Source organism: Schistocerca serialis, chromosome 5 (genome assembly GCF_023864345.2).
Source record: "Schistocerca serialis cubense isolate TAMUIC-IGC-003099 chromosome 5, iqSchSeri2.2, whole genome shotgun sequence".
Taxonomy (NCBI): Eukaryota; Metazoa; Arthropoda; class Insecta; order Orthoptera; family Acrididae; genus Schistocerca; species Schistocerca serialis.
The window spans coordinates 493720514-493748081 of NC_064642.1; the positions used below are offsets into that span (position 1 = coordinate 493720514).

At 38.0% G+C, this 27568-nt stretch overlaps 2 protein-coding genes across 3 annotated transcripts in view; one reads left to right on the forward strand and one right to left on the reverse strand.

Moving 5' to 3' along the window:
- Positions 1-3990, reverse strand: part of LOC126482341 (ras-related protein Rab-21) — a 49562-nt gene extending 45572 nt beyond the window's left edge. The window contains exons 1-2 of the mRNA XM_050106421.1: positions 3664-3990; positions 3408-3575 (exon numbers count right to left, since the gene is read on the reverse strand). Coding sequence (XP_049962378.1) covers positions 3408-3575; positions 3664-3798 — 303 coding nt within the window. The 5' untranslated portion in view covers positions 3799-3990. The remainder of the gene's footprint in view (positions 1-3407; positions 3576-3663) is intronic.
- A 374-nt stretch (positions 3991-4364) lies between these two features.
- Positions 4365-27568, forward strand: part of LOC126482342 (SIN3-HDAC complex-associated factor) — a 32942-nt gene continuing 9738 nt past the window's right edge. The window contains exons 1-3 of one of the 2 annotated variants that reach the window (XM_050106422.1): positions 4365-4478; positions 18966-19066; positions 19582-19735. In XM_050106422.1, the coding sequence (XP_049962379.1) occupies positions 18993-19066; positions 19582-19735 (228 nt within the window). In that variant the 5' untranslated portion in view covers positions 4365-4478; positions 18966-18992. Of the gene's footprint in view, positions 4479-18805; positions 18842-18965; positions 19067-19581; positions 19736-27568 lie in introns of those variants that run through there. The other variant, XM_050106423.1, reaches the window with a different exon arrangement.

A 27568-nucleotide genomic window follows, 5' to 3' on the forward strand; every position in this document is an offset into this window, starting at 1 on the left:
CACACACACACTTTCCACAAGAAGCCTAATGACACTAACGGGACAAGCGCGGGAAATGGGGTATTTTGGGTGGGGGGCAAACTAAATATAAACAAATTTAGACGCCTTGCGTAGCTACAACGTGTAAGTGAAGACAGCCATGCATGAATAGCCACCCACCTCCCCAGGGGTCATAACCCCTGCAACCCATAGAAGATAAAGATGCTTCAGTAACTGATTAGTGTTTTTTGTCTTTAAAAAAAAATCTCACAGGATAGAACGAACAGATCAGAGAGATAAATATAATAAACTAAAACAGAAATTGGAGGAAACAGATAATTAAAATAAGTAATAAGTGTTTTTAAATTTTAAAAAAAATCTCACGAGATAGAACGATCAGATCAGAAAAGTAAATAAAATAAGATAAAACAGAACTGGAGACAGCCACACTCAAACCAAACTCCGCGCCGTCATGACGTCACACACGACAACACCCTTACGTCATGGGTCAAAGCCGACGCGTGGGATCGGACGCTTCTGTCGACCCTTAAATGTTCAGCAACTTAAAACTGTGTTAAAGGAAAAAAAAGCTTGTACCCTATGAATATAACATTGACGAGTCACAATTGGAATCGGTAAACTCTTACAAATACCAGGCTGTAACAGCAGGAATGTGAATTAGGAAAATACATCAGCCTATAGACAAAACTACAGAGAGACCGAAATTATCAGAAGAGAGTCTAACAAAGTTTCAAAAATCTGCTTTAAATGGTGACTCTAGAAATATACCAAAACCTCCTACATATTGCTGCCATATGGATTGTGAGGATGAAACTAGATTAATTACAGTACATAATGGTGACACAGAGGCATTTAAACAATCATATTTCTTGCATTCCATACATGAATTGAATGGGAAAAAGCCCTAATAACTAGTACAGTGGGAGATACCCTCTGCCTTGCACTTAGAAGTCATTTGCATACTGCAGATAATACTTTGTGGCAGCATTTTGGGTGTTAATACAAATGGTTTTGTTTTACGGTAGTGTGTCTTATAAACAGCTACAAAAACAAAACTAAGAACCTACTGTCATTTTTTTTTTTTAAATTCAGTTTTACGGCCAAATTGGGAAGACTGCCTGTAAAAATATGCAAATGGATGACCAATAGTTAAACTAATCTTCTCTACCTCTATAACTAGCAGACGGGATGGTGTGCAAGCAATTCCATTTGATTTATTACCCAGTGTGCCTATAAAACTGAAACCTATCACTAGTTTATATTAATGACATAAACATTTTATAATACTGTGCAAAACTTTTCAAGTATTTAACAATCCATGTTAAAATCATTAAATGAACTTTAAGAGTATTTACAAGTGTTTTCACACAAGTTAAGGTTATGTCAATATTAAGATAACTTTGTCAATGACAGCTTACTTACTCGGATGAAATTAAGTATACACTAGAAGATAAAGTTACATATTGGGCACCCTTCTCCCCCAACCTGAATTTTGCCAGTGTTGACAGACTGATCTGTAGTGCAGCCCATTGTCTAGGTTAGGTTGGAAAGCGACAATTTGGTTGAGAGTTGGTGAAGCCAACACATATGAAAGCAGAAAATCTGGGGTCGACAGAAGCGTCCGATCCCACGCGTCGGCTTTGACCCGTGACGTAAGGGTGTTGTCGTGTGTAACGTCATGACGGCGAGGAGTTTGGTTTGACTGTGGCTGTCTCCAGTTATGTTTTATCTTATTTTATTTACTTTTCTGATCTGTTCGTTCTATCTCGTGAGATTTTTTTTTTTTTTTTTTTTTTTTTTAATTTAAAAACACATATTACTTATTTTAATTATCTGTTTCCTCGAATTTCTGTTTTAGTTTATTATATTTATCTTTCTGATCTGTTCGTTCTATCCCGTGAGATTTTTTTTAAAAAAAGACAAAAAACACTGATCAGCTACTGAAGCATCTTTATCTTCTATGGGTTGCAGGGGTTACGACCCCTGGGGAGGTGGGTGGGTATTCATACATGGCTGTCTTCACTTACACATTGTATCTACGCAAGGCGCCTAAATTTGTTTATATTTAGTTTGGCCCCCACCCAAAATACCCCATTTTCCGCGCTTGTCCCGTTAGTGTCATTAGGCTTCTTGTGGAAAGTGTGTGTGTTTGTTTTTGTTTCCGCCATATTTGTGACGTCATGGGTCAAAGCAGACGGGTGGGATCGGACGCTTCCGTATTTCCAAAATCTGGTTGCGGTGACAAACTGACTGGTAGTGAAACCTAATATTTATGATAACACCATAATGAAAAATGCTACAGTGGTCCAATATGTAACTTATCTACAGAAGCATAATGAAAAATATTTATGTAAAATGACATTCCTCACAGTGCTATGTGAAACTGCTACATGTAAGATTATTAATTCATCTCTGCACCATGAAAATCAACATCGCACGACAACAGAATGCTTGAAATTATTTGAGCTAATGTATCACAAACTTAAAACAGACATTTAATAAACAAATTTCCTTCTATTCCTTTCTCAGTTTGTCCTGGGTGTGGCAAGATTCTTTACTGAAGGGCACTTGCCTTTCTATGATTTGGCAATTGTTTTTATTCTATGGAAGGTTGCCATTCTTGTTACTAGGTAAAATTTTTTTGTTGCAATAGTATATTATACATGTACTACTGTAATATTGTAATAAGTTACAGGTAAATAGTAGGTGGCTGCATAGATTCTCTCCTCTCTTTTCTCAAAACCCAGGATAAAGCCTCTTCTTAAAAGTTTATTATCCTCACATGCCGTGAATAAATGAATTACTGCATACCTAATAACTGAATACTGTAACATGTTAATTCTCTGGTTTTCAAATTATTTGCTTTGGGTTTATTCTGTTTTTATTTACTTATCCCTCCTCTGACCACTTGGCACAACAGTACATGACATGTCTGATACATTACTGAAATAATATATGCGCATACAAAGTATGATAGAATAAGGCAAGAATAGGACAAAGTTGCCGAAGCCTTATCAAAGGAATCATCCCAGCCTTCACCTTCGCATCTTGGGGAAACTACGGATGACCCACGTCAGGATGACTGGATGGGGTACAAACCCCACTCCTCCTCAATGCGAGTCCAGGCATTAACAGTACCTTAGCCACCTCACTCGCTACATAAATAATGTAATCTTTAACCCTTATTATGATTACTTACTTAATATTCTGTGAACATTAAGATGTATTTACATCTAAACTAAAGAAATTAGCAATGAACTTTCAGTTAGTACCTAACTGAAAAAATATTTAATGACATTTTATGTTATACAAGTAGCACCGTCCACAGCTGCAGGATAATTATGAACTTGTTATTACATACGTTTAGGAGCAATGGGCAAGTAATTGTCAGTCTTGCACTTAATCACCTTTTGGAAAGAATCTTGATCTGTTATATCATACACCAGGATAGCACCATTTGACATCCGGTAATAAATTGGTCCCAGAGCGTGGAATCTTTCCTGTCCAGCTGTATCCCATATTGACAGATTAACTCTCTTACCAGCGATATTCAGCTTCTTCTTCAAGAAAGACGCCTGTAAAAGCAAAATTGAAATCGTTCTCAAGTACTGGATTCTTCTAATACTTCAGTATATGATTAGAAACATTCTATAATCAACTAACCTGCAAAGTAGTTAAGTGTTTGTCGTTGAATTTATCCTCAACATATCTCAAAATTACCGAAGTCTTTCCCACACAACCTTCCCCAAGAAGAACTACCTTAAAATTATAATTTCCCGAATTTGTTAAGTTTGCCATCGCAAAAAAAAAAAAACATTGGAAGAAAATTTAAGAGACGAATATGTATTTCACATTACTCTAATTCTGCAGGGAGCATTCTCTTCCTCCTTGCGTTTACATAATACGCCTCTACATTTTGACAGCGAAAACGCAAACTACACAACTCTTGCAATCAGCTGTTCATTGATTAGCGTGTGGCTGTAGATATCTCGTTGTTGTAACTGTCATATTTCTTTATTTGATATTATTGAACAAACACTAATATGGAAGAGAGACACTGAGCAAACTAAAATAATTTAATAATACAGTTGACATTAACTTATAATCCCAGTAATACTTCAAAAACACAAAAATTTGTAAAAGTTTCCTTGATTTGACATGAGCAAAAAGTCATAGAGATAGTTTATATACGTTACGCATCTACTTCAATATAATGCAGTGATGAATTCTGGGATCTACATCCGGTCGAGTCGTGCAAAAGCTGTAATTTGGTTGATTATAAAACAGTAACTATGAGACCAAATAAAAGGAGGCTATACTGTATTTTAAAACAATAAATAAATTTATACAAACTTTCTGTTAATGTTTCATTTAACGGTAAGAGGATTTTTTTGTGAAGTAATCCTAATTTGACCAAACATGCGCCATAAATCTGCGCAGTCAAGCTCTTGAATCTTGCCGTCACCTGCATTGAAAAGGTAAGTTGCTGTTTTAAATTTAAAGTTGTTTCAGTAGCTTACATTCGGAGTTGACATGTACAACGAATGAGTATAGGTTAAGAAAATAAATGGAAGAGCTCTTAAAATCATTGTCATTGTAAATTGTTCATCTTATTCGATTATTTTACGAAAGAAAATTTCGGCGTCCTGGAGTCTCCATTGTGCGTACCTACAGTATGCCCGTTTCAGAAAACGGGGTCAGAAAAGAACAGTAAAAATTGATGACTGAAAATTTTGTTTAATAATTGTTCTTTATACAAAATATCGTAACTGAGACGCGCTGTTTCGTATCAACACTGACAGTAAGGCTGGTACAATCTATGACATTCCCCAATATGTAAGTAGCGTCCTCGGAAACTGTAACTGCAAATAATTGTAAATTTTAGTTAGTTGATTTTAAAAATTGAGCAAAGTGGCCAAACTGAGTACGGTTTTCAGCACCGTTGAGCGATATTTGTAAATCGCAAAGTAATTTCGTAATGTAAATAATGAAAATCGCCACTGACATTCGTTTTACTCTACTTGTCAGTCCATAACTTCTAAAATACTTTGGCGACATTGAAGCATCTATCACAAGTGTAGCGACATGGCACTGAAAAATATTAGTTTTGGAAAGTATAAACTAACTGCTCCCCGTAAAATTTTCGATCTGAGTGATCAAAGCAACAAAGTAAAAATTTCTGAGTCGCATGATCGTATGATGATCACTTCCCTTTTCTGCCGTAATTTTAGTGTCTGTCGGAATATTTCATCGATCTAGGGCTTCTGCAACTTCAAATGCATTTTTATAGTCTCCTGTGCGTAATAGCTATTGCAGGAGCGACTAAAAGTTAAAATTCATTAGCCGAGCATAGTACAAATAAGATTTATTCGTTGTTTTACTGTGTTTATTTTTTCAAATTCGTAATACTAAAATAATAGGGAATATCGGTGAATATATTTTTACTAATATTTATTCGCATATTATAAAAATAAATCTTCAGAACCTTGCTGTTACAATTTTACTGCAAAGATTTCATCATGTGAGATAAAAACTGTATGATTTAATTATATAATTAATTGCTTACCTTTACATCGTATATACTTTCAATGCTCTCAGAATATTCTCATTAAATTTCTACTTTGAGTTGCCTCGTATTATAGAAAGAGAACAATCTACATTTATACTCCGCAAGCCACCCAACGGTGTGTGGCAGAGGGCACTTTACGTGCCACTGTCATTACCTCCCTTTCCTGTTCCAGTCGCATATGGTTCGCGGGAAGAACAACTGTCTGAAAGCCTCCGTGCGCGCTCTAATCTCTCTAATTTTACATTCGCGATCTCCTCGGGAGGTATAAGTAGGGGGAAGCAATATATTCGATACCTCATCCAGAAACGCACTCTCTCGAAACCTGGCGAGCAAGCTACACCGCGATGCAGAGCGCCTCTCTTGCAGAGTCTGCCACTTGAGTTTATTAAACATCTCCGTAACGCTATCACGGTTACCAAATAACCCTGTGACGAAACGCGCCGCTCTTCTTTGGATCTTCTCTATCTCCTCCGTCAAACCGATCTGGTACGGATCCCACACTGATGAGCAATACTCAAGTATAGGTCGAATGAGTATTTTGTAAGCCACCTCCTTTGTTGATGGACTACATTTTCTAAGCACTCTCCCAATGAATCTCAACCTGGTACCCGCCTTACCAACAATTAATTTTATATGATCATTCCACTTCAAATCGTTCCGCACGCATACTCCCAGATATTTTACAGAAGTAACTGCTACCAGTGTTTGTTCGACTATCATATAATCATACAATAAAGGATCCTTCTTTCTATGTATTCGCAATACATTACATTTGTCTATGTTAAGGGACAGTTGCCACTCCCTGCACCAAGTGCCTATCCGCTGCAGATCTTCCTGCATTTCGCTACAATTTTCTAATGCTGCAACTTCTCTGTATACTACAGCATCATCCGTGAAAAGCCGCATGGAACTTCCGACACTATCTACTAGGTGCACTTTGCCATTTTCTTGACACACTATTGAAGAAGATTCCTGAATTACCAAAGCTATTGTAATGCTGATCGTTTCAAGCAAAAACCATTTACAGATTTTCACAAACAAGGACACAGTGAAATGTCAGACTACACTACAGTTTCATACCTTCATGTACTACTTGTTAAGAAAAGGTATTACTGTAATGATAAGACTGCAAAGAGACATTAGCAAGTCTTCTGCTTAAACACTGTGTGGGAATGAAATAGGAAGAATGCACAACATATAGCACACGGAAAAGAACCATCTATGTTATTTAATATAGACAGTGGGACTTAATTGTGCAATTTAAGTATTAAATGAAGAGCTAGCATTGTTTTTCAGTTAGTTCCACCAGTAGCAAGTCGATGTATATAATCACACATTGTCTAATAGTATTAATGCATATATTGTAGTGTGAAATTAAAGTGCCACTCTCCAAAATCTGTAGTGCGTATTTTTATGATTACAGGGTTTACATTACACTAGTATTTCATCTTCTGCTTTATGTATCAGCCTTGGGAGTATGTATATAACTACATTACCTATTACTGCCCCATTTGTGACCTGCCTGTATAGCCGTGTGCATCACCATACTGCTTTGGAAATTGGATCGAATCTGTCCAGCAAATTAATGATGATGAGAACTGATGTACCAACCAGTCCAAATTTGGCTTTAAGGCAGTTTCCCATATCCAACTACGTGAATACCAGGCTAGTGCCCATGTCCTGACTTGGTTACACAATCGGCAAACATTTATAAAATGTTTGCATGTTTTCATTTAGGTAACACCAGATGCAGACAGATGGGGTACATGAATTCCATGTGGTGGTGGAAGGTGGGTTTTAGGGTGGCGACAGGAAGGAGTATCCAGCCACCCTCTAACACTAACATTGTCAACTCCAGTAATTAACTTGCCAACCCCATGAAGATATGGGATAGAAGTCCGGAAAAAGATGATACTCAATATTTCCCCAAACTCCACTTAAGAAATTTGAAGGATTTCATCTTTCAGAAGGCAAAAGAAAACAGTTTCAATAGTGATCCAGTTAGGCCTATAGAATTTTCTTTAAAAAATAAGGAGCTTACTCAGGCATAATGGCTGAAGATGGAAAAAATTATCTACACCTGTCACTTAGGCCCTGTACCTTGGATTGTAGCCAAAGAACATGAGAAAGATTATATTACAATTTCTAAAATTAGAAATTGTGAATATTTTTTGGTATATGGTATCATAATCAGTCCTCGAAGATTTGCAAAATACAGTAGTTTTTGTGTATGGGCGATGTGAGAAAAAGGGTCTTCTGCCTTTTCTTTTGCTGAAAATTGTCATCCTAGCATAAGCTATGTAGAATTCAATGGCTGTAAAACTATGAAAGGGCCTTTTTTCCATGCACCATCTCTTGTTTATATTTAAATTTTTGAGACATCCAGATTAATTGCAAAATGTGTTTCTGACATTGCATTTTGAATCAAAGTTCAGGTTTGAGAAATGTCCATCTAATGTACAGTGAGCAGCTCACAGAAATAATAAATGTAGGGCTCATACGGAGGCATATAGATAGTCATTTTTCCACTCACTCTATTTGCTTGTGGATCAGGTAAGGAAATGACTAGTTGTGGTACAGGGTACCCTCTGCCACACACCGTACGATGGCTTGCAGAGTATGTAAGTAGATGTAAATGCTCGTATGATGCCCTGCTCCAGTGGCCAAATAAATGCTATCATTTTATTTTATTTTATTTGCAAAAACAAAGTTTTTATTTTCCCAATTTATGGTTTCAACTTATTAGCAGGTGGATGAGTTAGACAGTGATCAAAGCTACTCAGTGTTTGCAAATTGTTCAGTTAATCCAAAAAGAGTAATTTACTGTTAATTTGCTCTACAGTTCCTCCAGTTAGGTAGTTTCTTTCCTTTATATTTTATTTGAAGAAAAATATGAACAAGAGGAACAACGCAGTTACAAAATGTTAAAGAACCATCAGGTAAAAATAATAGATGTTAAGAAATAAATAAGCAAATGGGATAAGAAAAACAGGTATTTAACTATGAAATATGAATTTTTTTTTTTTCAATGTGTTGAAAATAAAGAAAACGGTCTTGTTTTCATACTGTCACAGCATATCCATTACTGAGGAGTAGGTGAGAAGTCTGATAATGAGTGTGTGTGGGGAATGAGTTACTGTGCAGAGAAGATGATATGATTACTCCAGTCACTGTTTTTCTGGGGGGGGGGGGGCAGGGGGGGAAGAGGTGGAAATAACAACAACAACATTGTGTGCTAGTTGGGTTGACGGTAGAGAAATCGCAGGACCAACCAAATAAGAAACAAAGTTGAGGACAAGAGAGGTGACAGGCAAACATCAAGCAGAGGGAGGTCAGTCAGGGAATGGGCCTAAATATATGAGAAAGACAACAAGGTGGTCTCCCAACTTTTGTTGGGGAAAATTTGAGAAATTTGGCTGGAAAATCGCAGGAGTTGAAGTTAACAAAACATGAAGTCTTAAGACTGATTAAATGTACTAACAATTTTAAATGCATTTGTGTTATGTGCCATTATTAACACTTGATAGTATGGAACTAGGCTGTCATTTGAGTGCAAAGGTTCACAGAAGTAGAATTACCTCAGTTGAACACTAGAGTGTCAAGAAGGAGGGGAAAAAGTGCTGATACTGCACGAAACCCAGTGCTGGTTTGGAAGAATTTGTGATAAAAGCACTCATAAATGACGTTCCAGCAATAGAACATTATTTTGCAGAATGTTAGATAAGTATTAACACAACTCAATTGTGAAGAATGTGTGAGGAAAACCTGCAGGAAAGGTACATTAGGCCTAAAAACACAGCTTGTGTAGTACAGAGAACAGAGAAATTTGTGTTGCATACAGGAAACAAATTTGATCCTCTTGCCCATGAAGACAGTAAATATGAAGGAAAACAAATGATAAGAAAATCTGGTGATTAGGAGGATGGTGGTAAATCTTGAACAGAGGTGGATGAAAAAGTAGATTGTATGTATCACCATGTATCAAAGAAAAATGACAAAATTATGTTTTTGCAGATAGCCATGAAAGAGGAACAACCAAATTTTTTTTTTAATACTTAACAGACTTGACATAGCTGGCACTGTGTGACCAGGAGCTTCTGCATCTGAAATTCTAAAGACCTGTCAAAGCTTTATACAGTCTGGAAGCCAATGTATCGTGATACGGGGTGTAGATAATATGTACTGTAATGAAAGTAGATGGGCAATGAGAGTTTTGAAAAATAAACTTTGAAATAATCCACTTATTATCATTTTTGTTATGGCTATTAAATGGAGGCATGATGTAATAGAAAAATCTTGTTTTAGTATTGAAATCGGAAACACTAATAGGAGACTCCATAAAATTTGTGAATTATTTTTCTTTGCAACTTTCATACCAGTTGACAGTTCTGTAAAAGAGCTCTCTACAAAACATGGTCTGCACAGAAATAGCAGAGGTAAATAACAGAAGAGTCTGTAGGAACGCTACCAAAACCTTCAGGTGCAGCAACAATGATCTTGCAGTCTTGAAATGCAGCCATCAAACCTGCAATAGCTGACCTGCATTCATCAGCTGAAGTTTCAGAAGCTTCATCTGCTGTTGACCTAACATCAGTTGCTCAAAATCTTTCAGCAGTATTGGTCCCTCCACAATCAACTCACTACTCTACAGGAGTTTTGGTCCCCTGCGTCAGTTCTGGAACCAACCTAAGTCAGATACTTGCGTGTACACTGTGTATAATCTCTAATTGCAATTTATGACAAAACAATGCCATCAGAATAACAAGCTTAGGAAATAAACTTAGTATATTTCACCAGAATATAATGAGTCAAAGAAGCAAACTGGACTGGTTGTCTCATATTGGTGTTAATGACAGTGAGGCAATAAATAATGCCCAAATACTATATTTTGCTTATCTTATTCCAGAATGAAATTTTTACCCTTGTTGAGAATTTAAGGAAGTACCAAACTGAGTGATTGTAGGATACAGTGGCTTACTAAGGGTAATGAAAACATCCTATAAGCAAAGGGAATGCTTTATACTTCACTCAGAAATCCTAATAAACTTCAGTTTAGAGAACACTTTAAATTATATATTTTAGCATCCTAAAGAATGTGATTACAAATGCAAGAGCATATTTATTAAATTTGAAATAGACAGTCCAAATAATGAAAACAGTTTGGAAGGTGGCAAAGGAAAGGCTGAAAAAATCAGAGAATACAGACAGCTTAGAGTTTGTCATGATGGAAGCATGGCAAATGAAGGTGAAGTAGTTGCCAATATCTTTTAATAACCATTTCTTAACAGTGCGAGATCAAAATGGTTGCAAAGAATCTGTAGTTAAAGCCAAGAAGTTTCTGGAAAAACCAGCACAGAGCAGGGAGGATTAGTAAGATAACCTGAAAGAGTTAAATTACTGTGGCCAAGCTGTCTAGATGTCTACTAAACATTGTACTTTGTCAGGTCCTCTAAAAAAAAAGTTATTGCATTGTTGAACCATGCCGTGTTCATCTTCATACCTGAGGGTTTCGACAGTTTCAGTATCACATCATCAGTGCCAATGAATGATTCTTTCTGTGTGTCAATAAATTTGTAAGCTCCAGGTTTTTTTCTCTCTCTCTTCCACAGATTCATTGCCTTCCTATTGGTATTACCATGGGTAAAAAGAGCCAGAATGAGTTTTTTGTTTTTCCCTGCACTTTTACTACAGTGAAGTTCTTGAGTGATAGATAAATTTGGTTCTTCCTTGAAGTTCTAGACTGCTCCTCCTCCTCCTCCTCCTCCTCCTCCTCCTTCTTCTTCTTCTTCTTCAGATACTTCTTAACCAAGTAGTAATCCCATACCTATATTTGAGCTACTGTCGTGATGTGACTGAAGAATAACCAACTGGCTGTGTGACCTGTTTTCTATCTTTTTTGGCATATGTAATGAAGTCTAGCTTATGTTGTTTGGTTTCTGTAGCAAGCTTTTTTCTTTCTGTGGCACGTCTTTCCGTCTCAGTAGCAAGCTTTTCTTTTCTCATGCATTCTTCTTCCACTCATTCTTTAATGTGTGTCAACATTAGAAGCACAGGTTTCAATGCATTGCAGAACATTTTCCCTTAATCATTATTTTAGACAGTGGAATTACATCTTCAAGTGATGTAATCTTGCATAGTGTGTGTTGAATGTCATCATCAGAGGGAATTATCATTGAAGAATTGTCACATTGCGGGAGCTGTGAGCATTTATCGCAGAACGCCTTTGGGGATTTGGCTCATTTTGCCATTTTCTGACAAATGCACCATTGTTGAGTTTGGGGACTAACTGGAACAGTCATGTCCACACAAAAGTGAAGCTTAAATGCAGTAGTATCAGTGAGTAAATGGTCAATTCTTCTTATACTATGTGCAAGCAAACCGTCAGAAAAGATATAAAAACAACTACTTACCTCATTTTCTCACCTCTGGAGCAACCTGCCAGGAAGATCTTTCATGGAACACTAAGTTACAGTAAGATAAACCTGTCATATCGATGTCAACTTCTGAATTGGTGGTGGTCAGTTATGAAACTTGGTGTGGGACTTTAACCCACATGGATCTTTACCCCACATACCCTATATCACAACAGATGGGATTGAGAAGGCAATAAGCCAAATGAAAAACAAAAATTCCACTTTTGGATAGTATACTTATCTAATTACTGAAGCAACGGGAGAAAATACGTATAAAGGTATTGAAACTTGCTAGCTTTTGGAGCCAGTGGCTCTTTCATATGGTGGAAAGGTTGAAGAGGAAGGAGGAGGGGTGAAGGAAAAGGACAGGTGAGATTTTAGGAAATTGGGAGGGTTTGGAAAAATTGCCCACAACCAGGGTCAGGAGAGACTGAATCAGTCTTTCCTTCTCATCCCGTCCAGTATGTCTCCCGTGATTCAGTGTTGTTGGTGACTTTTCCGAACTCTCCCCATTTCCTAAACCTCGGCAATCCTTTTCCTTCGCCCCACTTTCTTCCCACTTCAGTCTTCCGCCAGAAGGAATAGTCATTGGTTCCAAAAGATTGCAAATGTCAATATCTTTATATGTGTTTTCTCCTACTTCCACTTGATGAGTAAATTCTATCTATGCAGTTACATAATATTTTTAAAAACTGATTATTTTTGTTGATATATCGAAGTACTGAAACACTACTGCCAGTTTGTTCTTAAAGTTCTTTGATGCACATTTAGTGAGTCTGTAACCTGAGGTGGTACTGTCCCTAATAGACTCAAATATGCAATCATTAAACTGCTGTCTTGCTGTCAAGAAAAGGTGATGAAGCTGCAGTTTCCAACTGCCAGCCTATTTCACTGCTAGCAAATCTTTCTAAAATCCCAGAGAACTTATGTTCAAGAGAATTGTGGACCATCTTAATAAACATAATATACTTAATGAAAATCACTTTAGGTTCCAAAAGGGTATTTCAACTTAAAGGACATCTCTTTTGTCAACCAACTCCTTGAATCTATAAACAATAGGCTGTCACCAGATGGAGAATCTTTTGTGATCTGTCTGAAACATTTGTATGTATGGATCACAAAATTCTGCTGAAGGAGGCTGAGCACTATGGCATAAGTAGCAAAATAAGGTTGTGTCTCGAATCATATCTAGATGACCGAAAGCAGAAGGTAGTGTTGAAGACTCAGCACTGGCCCGTTTTTGCACTGATGGTGGCACAATGAAACGTGGAGTACTGCAGGGCTTGTGTGTGGTCCCTTAGTTTTCTTAGTCGTTATCAATGACTTTCCATGATGTGTGAGCCAAAAAGCACACTTCACCCTATTTGCAGACAACACAACCATTATGATTGATGAAGTATCCAACTGCAGTCGAGGCCAGTATATTCAAACAGGCTCTAAATTGGTTCACTTCAATTGGTCTGTTCCTAAGTGTTAACAAGACTTAGTTCATTCAGTTTCAAACCACAAATAAAAAACAGGGATTATATATTAATAACAACCTAAACTCATCAGTTCACATCATCAGCTTATATAAAGACAGAATTCAGCAGCATATGCCGTTTGTTCGATTGCACTTGTTTGTGTCTGGAAACAATCAGAGCTGCATACTGTGGATTTTTCTATTCTGTGTTCTCGGCTTCATATTCTAGGGTAACCAATATTTAAGTCTTAATTGAGCAGAAATGGATTATCAGAATTATGAGTAGAGTGCACCCTTGGATGCTTTTCCAGAAATTTATTCAAACTGCTGGGGATCCACACCATACTGTGGCAGTACATTTTTTGGTAATGTACTTCATGAACAACAATCATTCAGTTTATAAAACAAACTGCATATTATGACCACGACTCAAGAAGTAAGTGTGATCTCCTCAAAAATATAGAAAATCTCACCATGGTACAGAAAGTAGCAAATTATTCAGGCATAAAAGTATAAGGTTTCTACTCATATCTTGTGTATGTAATATCTTTTCTCCTTAGAAAATTGCCATCCTTTCAGCTGAATTTTCAGTTGTGGAAACAAGCCAATCACATGAAGAAACATTGTGGTTATTGATGGACAAAATCTGCAATTTGAAGCTAACTGCACTGTTGATAGTAATTATACTATAGTAATTATAATGCTGTGCTGTAATATGTCATGAAGAAAGAACCAATTACAGTTGAATTCTATATGCACCACTATTCAGTTCCATTCTGAAAATGTACAATATCATTTGGGCTTGTTTTATTTAGTTGTTAACCCCCACCCCGCAACCTCGATATTCTCTTCCTGACTGTTCAGTATTTGTAGGTCATGAGAGGTGTTTACTACTTAGTGACTTGCATCAAATAGTGTTGCAATTACATCAGATTCAATGTATTAACAGTGATGATGTTCACACAACCAGGTGCATCACTTTTTTTATTTTTACAGCTTTACGCCATGAAACATGCACCATTTGCTCATATATTGGAAGTGTGGTGCCCATTTGGAATAAAGCTTCCTCACTTTATGGTAGACAGCTCCTCACTCTGCCTATTGTGGTTATTAACTGATCAACAACCATGCAAAATGGTTTGGAAGTTCTAGAGCTCTTGGTTGCAATGTCTGTATGGATATGTGTAATATACACAAAAGAAAAACATTTTAGCTGAACACCACAACTCTGTTGCAGTTTGCACTAGACTAAGGCATTCTCACAAAAGTTCCACGGGATTCACCAAATGTGTCCACAAGATTCATATACTTAATGATTTCCCAGCTGTTCATGCAAAATTACAATTTTTATGGCACTGTGACAGATGAATTGTTACTGTGCCTGAAAATTACACATCTGCTTAGATTCACTCCATATATTTTGAGATAAATATAGAACATGTCCACACCAGCAAATGACTACTGGAACATCATGGAATATTTCTCCACCTACCATAGCGGAGGAAGATGGTGCAATTTCAAACAGGGAATTAATGCTGTCACAGATTAAGAGGCAAAAGTGTTACAGGCTGTCATAAGGTGTGCTGTCAATTTGTTGTCGTGGCAGAGCAGAGTGTTATCTGTCTGTGGGATAGAGAGTCTGAAAACTTGAGTTGGCAAGCTGCAGTCAGTGAAGCCAATGAGCAGTCTTGCCCTTTCTCTTCCTGATTACTATGATGAGAAGTAATAATTTATAAAGCAATTCTGAATACGGCACTGCACTGTAATGCATTAGTTTTTTCTTGGGTATGAATTTGGTAGGTGTTTCTAGATTTCATGTGACTACTGACCTGCGTAAGCTATTGCGTAGGAGATTTTAATATGTTTTTAAGGTGGCTGGCATATCTATATATTTGTTAAGTGATCAATCAGCCATAATATCCAGGGTTATAATTTTAATTTGTTATTCAATCAGGATTCCAGTAGTATGTTTTGACAGTATGCTATGTTGATAAGTGCTGGTAACCTTGTTGTAGCGTGTCCTAAATCTTCATTGCTAATATCTCTCATGTTTGTGGTGGTGGGGACATGCGAGCACACACACGTGTGCCCTTGGTAGCAACTAAAGATCTGACAGGGTTTCAGAATGCAGCCTTACCATGGCTGGTGAAAGGGGTAGGGTATTATGGAGGAAACAGGACATTTTACTGTAGAAGAACGGCAGAAGCCACAGAGGACACCAAGCCAAAAGAGAGGCAGCAGGGCAAAGAGCGTTTGGGGCTAGGGATGTTATAGTCAGTGGAGGTGATATTTAATTTTATTACAAATACCATTTGGCAGAAGTTTGGCACTATCTTCGGGATTTTGACCCAATTTGATGCATTTAGTGGACAATCTATGACAGGTCCAAGAATCTGTTTGAGCTCAGAAATCACATGGCCACATCCAATTTTGTGACATATTGACGTTTCTTCCCATTCCATTTGTGTATGGAGAGCACCAAGAATAATTGCACAAATACATGCTGACATAGTAATTAGCTTTAATATTATCTTCATGGTCCCTGCATAGGGGCCTGTAGTATTTTCCTAGATCTATCACGTAATATGTTCTTGAAATTTCATAGTTTAGTTTAAGGTCTGCCAGTTCAAGTTTTTCAGTATTTCTGTGATTCTCTCCTTTGAGCATTTGTGCTGCTCTCCTTGTATACATTCAGTATCCCTCATTAGTTTTATTTGATAGGGGTCCCACAACTATTTTGTTACTTACCTGAGTTGTAAGTTATTGCCATTTCTCCTCATATTTAAGTTCTCGTTTTACCGTATGTGACATACTTGTTTACCCAAAGCCAATGAAATGTTTGGTCATGCTCTGTGAATTGCTGCATTCCTAATTGCTTCGTTCTTAATTTGAAAGCCATGGTTTTGTTGGTTGAGAAGAGCCACTTATTTGAGCACAGCACTGCTGCCAAAACCGTTGTCATGATATCGGTTACGTGTGCTTATGTAGTGGTGTGGCCCAGTCTCGCAGTTGCTGGGCAGGCACAGCATCGCTCCTGTGGTGAGTGGGAGGATATGGGCGTTGTGGGAGCCATTGATCAGGGGGTGGCGAGCGCATCGATTAGTCCAGCGAGTCCTGGCGTGTGGGTGGTGGCAGGGGGGGGGGGTGGGGGGGCGAGAGTGGGGTGGCTGGGCTGCAGCATCGATTGCGGCCGCCGCACGTGTCGTCTGGGAGGCTGCCCGCCGCTAACAGGTGTGCGCCGGTCGCCACCTCTCCGATCTCCGTCCGGCGTCTCTCGCCGATGCCCGTCATCGCTGTCATCCAATGCCTACCGTCATAGTTGAATTTTGCCATTGATAGCTAATTTCGTATAACTCGGGAGAAAGTAGTGTTTGCCTGTCCGAAGTGCATTGTTAAATATATACCAAGGCTTTCGCATGATGGCCAGTTTGTCAGAATGCATGAAAAGAAAATTTTTTGAAGCGTTTTTGAGCATACCTAGGAAACCAATAAGTTACTGAAAAGGTTGGTAATGGAATAGTCGAAATAAAATTGTCAGGCGTACTATGACCCCAGATAGATGGGAGAAGTTAGTTTGATTCTGTAACGACGCTGCTGCACATAATAATGGGAAAAGTGTGTTTCGTGGTGTCGGTTACCGAACATTTTTAACGTTTCTGAGACCCAAAATTTTGCTTTTTGTCGTTGAATACTTCCGAACGCGCTCGCGTTGCGTTGTCAAACCTTTGTTTGTTATACAGTTCCGTCCGAAAACTAGCCAGTCGTGTCCCTTCATTTGCAAATAAGATGTGGAGTGGGAACTCAGTTTCGACATGAGGAAAATATGTTAGCAACTTAAAACTTGTATCTACCCCTCAGAAAAATGTTTAATCTAAAAACTAAACACATACATGTCGCCAAAATACTTCCGCGAAAATATGCCGTCTCCGCATAATTCTTAAGTACGAGAAAATAATAAGAGGTTTGTGTGATACTTCAGTTCACACAGAATTTAGCGAAATTCCTTTATGTTTCAGATGTCAAACTGTATCACCTTTGTTTCACTTATGTTCTGGAACCCATGTCTGTATAACAGTTGTTCGCTACAGAGTGCGTCGTAATTCCGACCACCACGTCTATAATTGAGTTTTATTACGGTGTGTGCATTTCGAAATCTACCAGTCACTCCCGTTTTTGAAAGTTCTCTTTGATTGTCGCTAGATTTCGTTTGGTACTTTGAAGACGAATTTAGTGGTATATTTGACTCACACAGAAATGTCTCTTAACAGTATCACAACTAAGCACAATTTAATAAATCAGTAATTTACAGACTAATTACATTGATTCAAATGCATACATGTTTAAAAGTGATGCAGAGATTGAGAAGTTGCGCAGGATTTATTAGCTTGAACATGTCTACGGACAGAATACTTCAGTGAGATTGAGTGTGCACATTATTTTCAGAAAAAACTTTCTATTGTGTAATTGTAGCATCATTTAGTTTCTGACTGAAGGAATAGAATTGCACCCAATTTTATTTCAGAATAAAGGCTACGGGATGTCTCCTCAGCCATCGGTCAGATGCTATGTTCCCTTCCGCCAATTAGCAGTCCCGCGCAACTTTGTACAAGGAAATCAGTACCTTTTAGCACAACTAAATAGAGCGGCAGATTGGAGTGGCTGTTGTTAAATATTCTGCTAAATTGATCGACCAAGAAATGAAGCACCAGTAATTGACGTCGCCATTAAATTTTTGTCCCTGTATTCCTGGATGATTTTTCCCCCCCTACAGAACAGTTCTTTATGAAGGGCACGGTAGGTGATTTTTAGAAACCAGCATAAACATCGACAATAGCCAAATTCATCACCAGCAAAAAAAAAGAGCGAATGTAAACGATTCGTGTATTTCAGAAAGTAATACGTAAGGATGGACGTACTTACGACGCAATTGATCACGTAGCCAGCGGCGACGAAATATTGATGGCTGAATATACCGGATTATATCTAATATTGGCGTGTCAAGCTGGTGGCTGCACTACAGAGGCAATTTTCTAAATTTTGTATTCCATCCTGTCAATAGTAGTGTACAGATTTACAGCATTGAAACCTGATCAAGAAAAGTGAGCGTACGCATCGCAACGGATTCCCGCCTTGGGCTGTGTGTGCTGCAAACGCTCGGCTGCGTACGTGCTCGCGGCCAACGACGGCCGATGCCATGTTGCCATGTTAGTGGGCCCAAGGCCGGTCGACTGGTCGCCGGGGGTCAATGCGCGAGCAAACCGGCAACGCTGCCACCGCCGCTGTCGCCGCCTGTATCAACAAAAGATTGCTCAAAACAACCACGGCGTCCTGCGGACATGACGATCTAGTGAATCTGTCCCAATGACCCGATAGTTTAGAGTACCTGCTTGGAACTGTGTTAGTTGATTTGTTATGTGCATGTAGAACTTCGCCGGCTGCCGGGAACCACCAGCGATGGAGCAGCTTCGCCGATGAGCGCACAAGCTACAGACGCTAAGCAGCTTACTCTTGTGTGTTTTAGGTAACTGAGGGGAAAGAAGTATCGACAATGTTTAGCTTTCATAAACCGAAGGTATACAGGTCTTCCACGGGCTGTTGCATTTGCAGAGCAAAATCTAGCAGGTAAGTTGAACCACAATATAACATTTAATAAACTTGACACTAGAACTGTTTCCACCATAAACATAAGCAGATGTTAGTTACTTAGTACAGTTGCATATAAACCTATAGCTTACGTCGTCGTGAAGTGTTTCAATATTATATGTTTTGGCTCCGTAGCTCAAACATTTTCTTTTTGACGATAGCGTCCAGGCAGTCAGTTAAAGTCTTAACAATAAATGAAGCCAAAATACGTAAATTTGTAGAAGTGCCTAGAATATACGCAACATTTTCTGGAATTATAGGACAGTTTGTATGAAAAGCTCTGTACAAGTCACTTACTAAGGTTCCTTTTAGTGCATAGTTATCTTGCTGGGAGACCCACCCCCACCCATTTTTGTTTGTTTGTGTGTGTGTGTGTGTGTGTGTGTGTGTGTGTAAAACGTGACAAGTGGAGCTTACTAAGGAATGTATGTAGCGTTTATAGTGTTGTTGAAAATTTATACCTAAGTGATAATTGTTAATTCCTATTGTTTCAGTTCACGGTTTACAGATAGCAAAAAATATGAAGATGATTTTATGGACTGTTTCCAACTCCATGAGCGTCGCTCAGGAGAGATATGTAATGCATGTGTGTTATTGGTTAAGAGATGGAAGAAATTACCACCTGGCAGTGAACGGAACTGGAGACATGTAAGCTTATTAAAAATGACTTTATTTGTCTGTTATTGTTTGCTGGTACCTAACTTTGTTTTTAAATGAGCTAAGTTTATTTGTATGCTATATTTATTATTCAAGTAAATCTAATTTGCTGCCATACTAAGAGAAGTGACATAACAGGAGCAACTTTGCAAGTTGGTTTCTCTCACCAGTGAGTGTTTTAAACGAAACAAGTGGTTGTGACTTTTTACTGAACAAAGTGGCACAGTGGTTAGCACACCTGACTCACCTTCAGGAGGCTGATGGTGCAAATATCTGTCCACCCATTAGATGTAGGTTTCTTGCAATTTCTCTAAATTGCTCCAGGCAAATGTGGCTGTAGTTCCTTTGAAAAGGGCATGGCCAATTTCATTCTCATCCTTGTGTAATCAGAGCTTGTGCGTGTTCTGTGATGACCGTACTGTCGACAGGACAGTATTTGGGATGTAATCAGTTAACATACTCAACTCTGTTGCATGAAAGTGGCATATGCATTTGGATTGGAACAGAAATATTATTGCACCTAAGTACTGCCAGTTCTCATTGCCCATTTTCTTCTCTTGTCTTGTAGCTGCAAGCAGTTATCCAAACTTGTCTTAAGTTATCCCTTCCTTATGTGTTGTTTATAGAGTAAATTAATTTTATTCTCTGGAACTGGGGTTGCGCTAATCAGCCATTTTATGTTACGTGCACAAAGAATTTCTGGAGTGTCACCTCTTTTCAGCTCATGACCAGCATAGTGACACTTGTTGTTTTCAGATACTGGTGTGAAGTGCTAAGACCATACCCCTGTGCCACCAACACATCCTGGACTTTATTTTCAGTTCTTGAATTCATAGCAGTTTTCCTGTAGGGACATTGTGATGGGCAGTGGTGGAGTCTATTGTTTTAGCTGCTAATTTTGATTAATTGTGGACATTAAATTTCTGTACTTACATGCATATAGTTATTCAGAATTTACTATACTCACCTGTGTTCAGGTTTTCAAGATGCGTTACTGAGTGCTTAATTTTTTTGTGCCATTTAAATTCAGCAATTCTAGTTACATCATGGATTTGGCATAATGTCACAGCGAATAAAGACAACGCTTCTCATGACAGTCACTGAACATTGTTGTAATAATTCAGAAAGATAATGGTGATATTTATATATGCAGCTGTAAAGCATTTGTAAACAATCAAGAATCATTCTTTTAGAGCATTGCAGTATATAAAGGTTTATCTAAATCGTATTCTTCTACTCTCCGAAGGAAGTTAAGTTATGCAAAATCTCAATGCAGCAACTATGTCTATGGCCGTTTTCTTATACGAGTCATTACATAAGCTTCAAAGCTGATGCTAAAGCTGCCAACAGATTGGTTTATATATGTATTTAGTATATAAGTAGGTGAACTGGTTAAAAGCTTGACAAACTCTTTATGTTGTTCTGAAAACCACTTTCAGGCTATATTAACCATTACTGTCTGTAGTTTGTGGCCACAATTGGTGTTTTACAGATCAGAGGGTGGAATGTCCGATCCCTTAATGAGGCAGGCAGGTTAGAAAATTTAGAAAAGGAAATGGATAGGTTAAAGTTAGATATAGTGGGAATTAGTGAAGATCGGTGGCAGGAGCAGGATTTCTGGTCAGGTGAATACAGGATTATAAGTACAAAATGCATATGGACTGCAGAAAGAGGAACATGCCAGATAGAATTTTGCACAGAGCGTAAGTTAATCATCGCTAACACGTGGTTAAAGAATCATGAAAGGAGGCTGTATATGTGGAAGAGACCTGGAGACATGGGAAGGTTTCATATTGATTGTATAATGGTAACAGGTTTCAGAACCAGGTTTTAAATTGAAATTTTTAGGGGTGGATGTTTACTCTGATCACAATTTATTGGTTATCATCTGCAGATTAAAACTGAATAAGCTGCAAAAAGGCAGGATTTTTAAGGAAATGGGACCTGGATAAACTGAAAGATCCAAAGGTTGCAGAGTGTTTCAGAGAGAACATTAGGGAACAATTGATAAGAACTGGGGAAAGAAATACAGAAGAAGAAGAATGGGTAGCTTTGAGAGATGAAATAGTGAAGGCAGCGGAGGATCCAGTAGGTAAAAAGACAAGGGCTAGTAGAAATCCTTGGATAACACAAGAGGCATTGAATTTGATCAATGAAAGGAAAATATAAAAGTACAGTAAATGAAACAGGTGAAAGGCAATACAAACATCTAAAAAAGAAGATTGACAGAAAGTGCAAAATGGCTAAGCAGGAATGGCAAGAGGACAAATTTGAGGATATAGAAGCATATATCACTAGAGGTAAGATAGATACTGCCTACAGAAAAGTTACAGAGACTTTTGGAGAAAAGAGAACCTTCTGTGTGAATATAAAGAACACAGATGGAAGACCAGACCTAAGCAAAGAAGAGCAGAAAGGTGGAAGGAGTACCATATTTACTCGAATCTAAGCCGCACCTGAAAAATGAGACTCGAAATCAAGGAAAAAACAATTTCCCGAATCTAAGCCGCACCTGAAATTTGAGACTCGAAATTCAAGGGGAGAGAAAAGTTTTAGGCCGCTCCTCCAGATCGAAACAAAGTTGGTCCATTGTAATATGAGACACAATTTAGGTCGAATGAATGACGATACAGCTACAGTAGTTTGGTTCGAGTCTTAAGCTTAGCAGTTAAGCTTTACCAGGTAGCCATTGCAATGCGTCAGGCGCTACGTCCGTATTTATACGGGTACCCTTCTTTTTTCACGTGCTTTGTTTGGTTTGAATTGATTGCTTATTTTTCTTTGATCTGATAAGTGCCGTTATCTTTGTTATAGATCTTTACGTGTCACTCTAAGCTGAAAATGCATTACTGTACTGTGTCATGCATTGTTTGTTGCATTCTGATAATGAGTGTTTACGACCAGTCGCCGCTAGCGGCATGCCTTGCTTTTGTGCGCGCTACCGCTGCTTACAATAAAAAAAAAGAGAGGAATCGTCTCATTAGCGAAACAATGGCAAGAGACTGCTATTTGTTGTTACTTACACTAATGCTTTCTTTGATAATGATCAACAAGAACCAAATAATAGACTGCGTATGATAGAAGATGTTCTGAACGAGAGTTCAGCGAAAATTTTTCTCTGAAAATCTTTGTAGACGCCTCTGTAGTACGTTACATTCTGCACAGAAATTAGAGTCGTCTTAGATTTAAAAATCTAGTCAATTGCCGTGCTTCATTTCTGACTGTATCACTATTAGGCATAAGAATGATACGAATATAAACATGACATGATATGTATATTCTTCCGTGTTTGCTGTTGTCTCACTCTAGTTTCATAGTTTATTAGGCAGCAAACACGAAAGAATACAAGGCAAAATGTTTATATTAGCATTATTCTTATGGTGAAGAGAATACTGCATGTCATTCACAATTCATAAAAATTCCTATTAGCAACCATCTCTTCTCACAGGTAGGAAAAATTCAGAAGGCAGAGTTGGCCAGATTCACAAACATCCCAAACAGTCTTGCCAGTCGGATTTTCGTAGTACATTGAAATGCTGCTACTTTTGAAGATGAATAATACGGAATTTGTATCTACTTCATTGGGTAATGTATGAAAATGTAGTGGTCGAAACTCGGGGCGGATAAAAAATCTCGTCTTCCACTTTTTTTTTTAATTTATTTACTGGCGCAGAGGTTTTGGCGCCAGTATTTATCTTTGTGCCTGCAAAGCATGCACATATATTCGACAGTAGAAGTTAGTTGTGGTGGCACCTACAAACATTTTTCAGAACTTCCGCTTACTTTGCACTCGATTCTAAGCCGCAGGCGGTTTTTTGGATTACAAAAATCGGAAAAAAAGTGCGGCTTAGATTCGAGTAAATACGGTATATAGAGGACCTAAAAAAGGGTGATGTACTTGAGAGCAAAATTATGGAAAGGGAAGAGGATTTAGATGAAGATGAGAAGAGAGATATGAAACTGGAGAACTTGAGAAAGCACCGAAAGACTTAGTTAGAAACAAGGCCCAGAGGTAGATGACATTCTGTAAGAGTTACTGATAGCCTTGGGAGAGCCAGCCATGAGAGAATTCTTCCATCTGGTGAGCAAGGTGTATGAGACAGGCAGTATACCATCAGACTTCATGAAGAATATAATAATTTCAATTCCAAGAAAGCAGGTGCTGACAGGTGTGAAAATTACTGAACTATCAGTTTTATAAGTCATGGTTGCAAAATACTAACATGGATTCTATAAAAAAGAATGGAGAAATTGGTAGAAACTGATGTCGGAGAAATCAGTTTTCATTCTGGAGAAATGTAGGAATACATGAAGCAATACAAGACCCTACAATTTCTCATTGAAGATAGGTTAATATAAGGCAAATCTACGTTTAAAGTGTTTGTAGACTTACAGAAAGCTTCTGACAGCATTGACTGGTATGCTCTTTCAAATTCTGAAGGTGGCAGGGGTAAAATACAGGGAGCGAAGGCTATTTACAATTTGTACAGAAACCAGATGGCAGTAATAAGAGTCGAAGGGCACGAAAGGGAGCAGCGGTTGAGAGTCCCCAGTGTTATTCAATCTGATGTTGAGCAAGCAGTAAAGGAAACAAAAGAAAAATTTGGAGTAGGAATTGGAAGTCCTGGGTGAAGAAATAAAAACTTTGAGATCTGCCGATGACATTACAGTCCTGTGAGAGACAGCAAAATACTTAGAACAACAGTTGAATGGACAGTGTCTTGAAAAGAGGATATAAGATGGAACAGCAACAAAAACATAGTGAGGGTAATGGAATGTAGTTTAGTTAAATCAGGTGATGCTGGGAGGAATCAGATTAGGAAATGAGACACGTAAGTAGTAAATATTGCTATTTGGGGATCAAAATAACTGATGATGGTCGAAATAGAGAGGATATAAAATGTAGGCTGGCTGTGGCAAGAAAATCATTTCTGAAGAAGAGAAATTTGTTAACAGGGAGTTTAGATTTGTCAGGAAGCCCTTTCTGAGAGTATTTGTGTGGAAGTGAAACAGACGATAAACAGTGTAGACAAGAAGTGAATAGAAGCTTTTGAAATGTGGTGTTAACAGAAGAATGCTGAATATTGGATGGGTAGATCAAATAACTAATGAAGAGGTACTGAATAGAATTGGGAAGAAGAGAAATTTGTGGCACAACCTGGCTAGATGAAGGGATCGGTTGGCAGAACACATTCTGAGGCATCAGGGGGTCGGCAATTGAGTACTGGAGGGAGGGAAGGGGGGGGGGGGGAATTGTAGATAGTGACCAAGAGACGAATATAGAAGCAGTTTCAGAAGGATGTAGGTTGCAACAGTTACTTGGAGATGAAGAGGCTTGCACAGGATAGAGTAGCATGAAGAGCTGCATCAAACCATTCTTTGGACTGAAGACCACAGCAACAACTCTTTTAAATGTTTTTGTTTATTAACTTGCACCTGTTCATCTTTGCAAGAGGACCGTTAGTAGTTAGTGAGTTTAAGCTTTCCAACAAAGAGCTCTACTTTGTCAGCACAGAAAACTGTACACTTATCTAAAAGAAAATAGTGTTACCTACCCTCATATGATGGCACATCAGTGCAGTTTTACGTCAGATACTGCTTGATGGGTTAATTTACAAAAAATATTTTAGTTAGGTTAAATCAAAGGATTTGTAGCGAGCTCGTCAAGATTGTAGGAAAGCAGTCAAGGATCTGTTTTGTAAGAAATATGTGGGATGGACCAGGAGAAATGATCAGTATTCAGGAACATGTCAAGAACAATCATTTGAAGCAAAACAGCGCATTAAAAGTAGGCTCTAAAATGTGTATTGTAAGGGGTAAGAGCACTTCATCTCCAATGCTGTGGAACATACCTTTTCTACTGTAGTCTCTTTGTTTTCCATAGTTTGAGAGGTAGTAATATGGACAATACAAGAAAAAAAGTCCAGTAAACATGGGCTCTTATAGTGCATAGCTTATAGTGCATAGCTTAGAAATCTGAGCACCTGTTCATCTTCTACGCATTTGAGAGAACATGTTCACAATTTTTTCTTGTTTTGATCCATATTGCCACCTCCCTAAACATGGAAGGCAAAGAGCTTGTAGTAGAAGAGATTTGTTTCACAGTATCAAAGCCAAAGTAATTCTCATAGCTCTAAAGGTACTCATTTTAGAGCTTGTGTTTAATAGACTTTTTTGCTTTGAAAGATCATTTCTGTAATATCCCTGAATATTGGCCATTCTTCAGGGGACACCCTGTATTTTCAAACCACCTTGGGTGATATCTAATTGAAAACACATATCTTTAGCACTCACTTTAAATGGTAACTTGGGGATGCAATAGTTTAAATTCTTTCTGCCCCAGACTTAAAATTTTACTTACTGACTTGTTCAAGTGTGTGTGTGTGTGGGGGAGGGGGGACACCACATTAAAGATGAATAGTATAATGATATTAGTGATCTAATTATTTATCCCGGGTTTTAATTGGTTAATATGCTAAAAGTTGTTTTATTTGTCTGCTCTGACAGGTATCCAATCGACAATTTCTCAGCCATTGATTGGGTCTGCAAAATGTTGTCGGTTTCAGTTAATAGGAACCCCAACTGCACAAATACGTGTCTTGTGACTGGTTTCAGGCCATCCTCAAGTGACCAGAAACTAGTTTGCCTGAAAACAAGGCTATATAACATTAAAACAAGATGATACCAGCTACATAATATTGTTTAAAAATTTGGTGTTTGTGTAAAATGCATATACTGGTCAGCAGTGCTTAATTTGCATAAAAAAAGAAGAAAAAGGTGACCTCCTTGGGGGGGAGGGGGGGGGGTGGAATTCAGAGGTACCAGTGCATGGTACTGTCACTGGAGGTCAGCATATAAAAGGTAAATACCATTAGTTCCACGGTTTCCAGCTCTGAGTTTGTCAGACTTGTCAATGTTTCTAAGAGTGTCAGAATCATAGTCTTCTAAAAGTGGGTATGGTTTGTTGAAATGTCTTGCTGTTTTGATGAACTCACCCAACTAAAACCCAAGAACATATTATTAGTTGAAGCAACAGTGAAAACAACAAGATCATAGAAATCATTTTTTAAATTTGCCAGTGTCAAGGCACTGGTGAAGTACAATGAATTGTCGAGTTTATAGGGAGGGTGAGTAAAAGAGAGCCAGAGGGGGCAGGGAACACAGTCTAAATACCATCTGAGTGTAAATAAAATCCTGTAGACTGTTTGGAAACCAAATGAAATTAATGTGAATTACATGTAATGTCCAGCAGAGAAGATAAAGTTCATCAACAAAAATTTAAAAGAAACAGCAAGGCAGTGCGGATGTGTTTCGATGAGTATAACTGTCTCAGAAAATAAATAAATTTGACAAGGGAGCCAATATAACTCATGTTGTGTATGTTTAAGTTTCCCTGACCTTATTTGACTCGTTTATCACCTTATGATATGTGGGTGAGTAAACAAATAATAATTTCAGAGTAGTTATTCCTTTAATTTGTACATATATTGTGCAAAGCTTCTATGACCTTGTTTTGAGTCTTGTCTTTATGCAGGCTAATTAGTAATCATTTGAGAATGGGTTAGGAGTCAAAACTGGAAGCAAGTTACATAAAACTGTAAGTGCTTTTATTGAACTTGATAAAAGCTGCACATACCCTGTGTCCAAGATATGAGAATGCTTAAAAAATAATTAAATGTTGTCACTTTGTTAGTGATTGCACTGTGAATCATAACCTGACCATCTACAGGATGTTTGGAGGTTCTGAGGTCCATGGCTGAGTTGTTCTAAAATTTCTGTGTTTTTTCCATTTACTTGTTGTTCATATGTTGTTGGACAAAAATT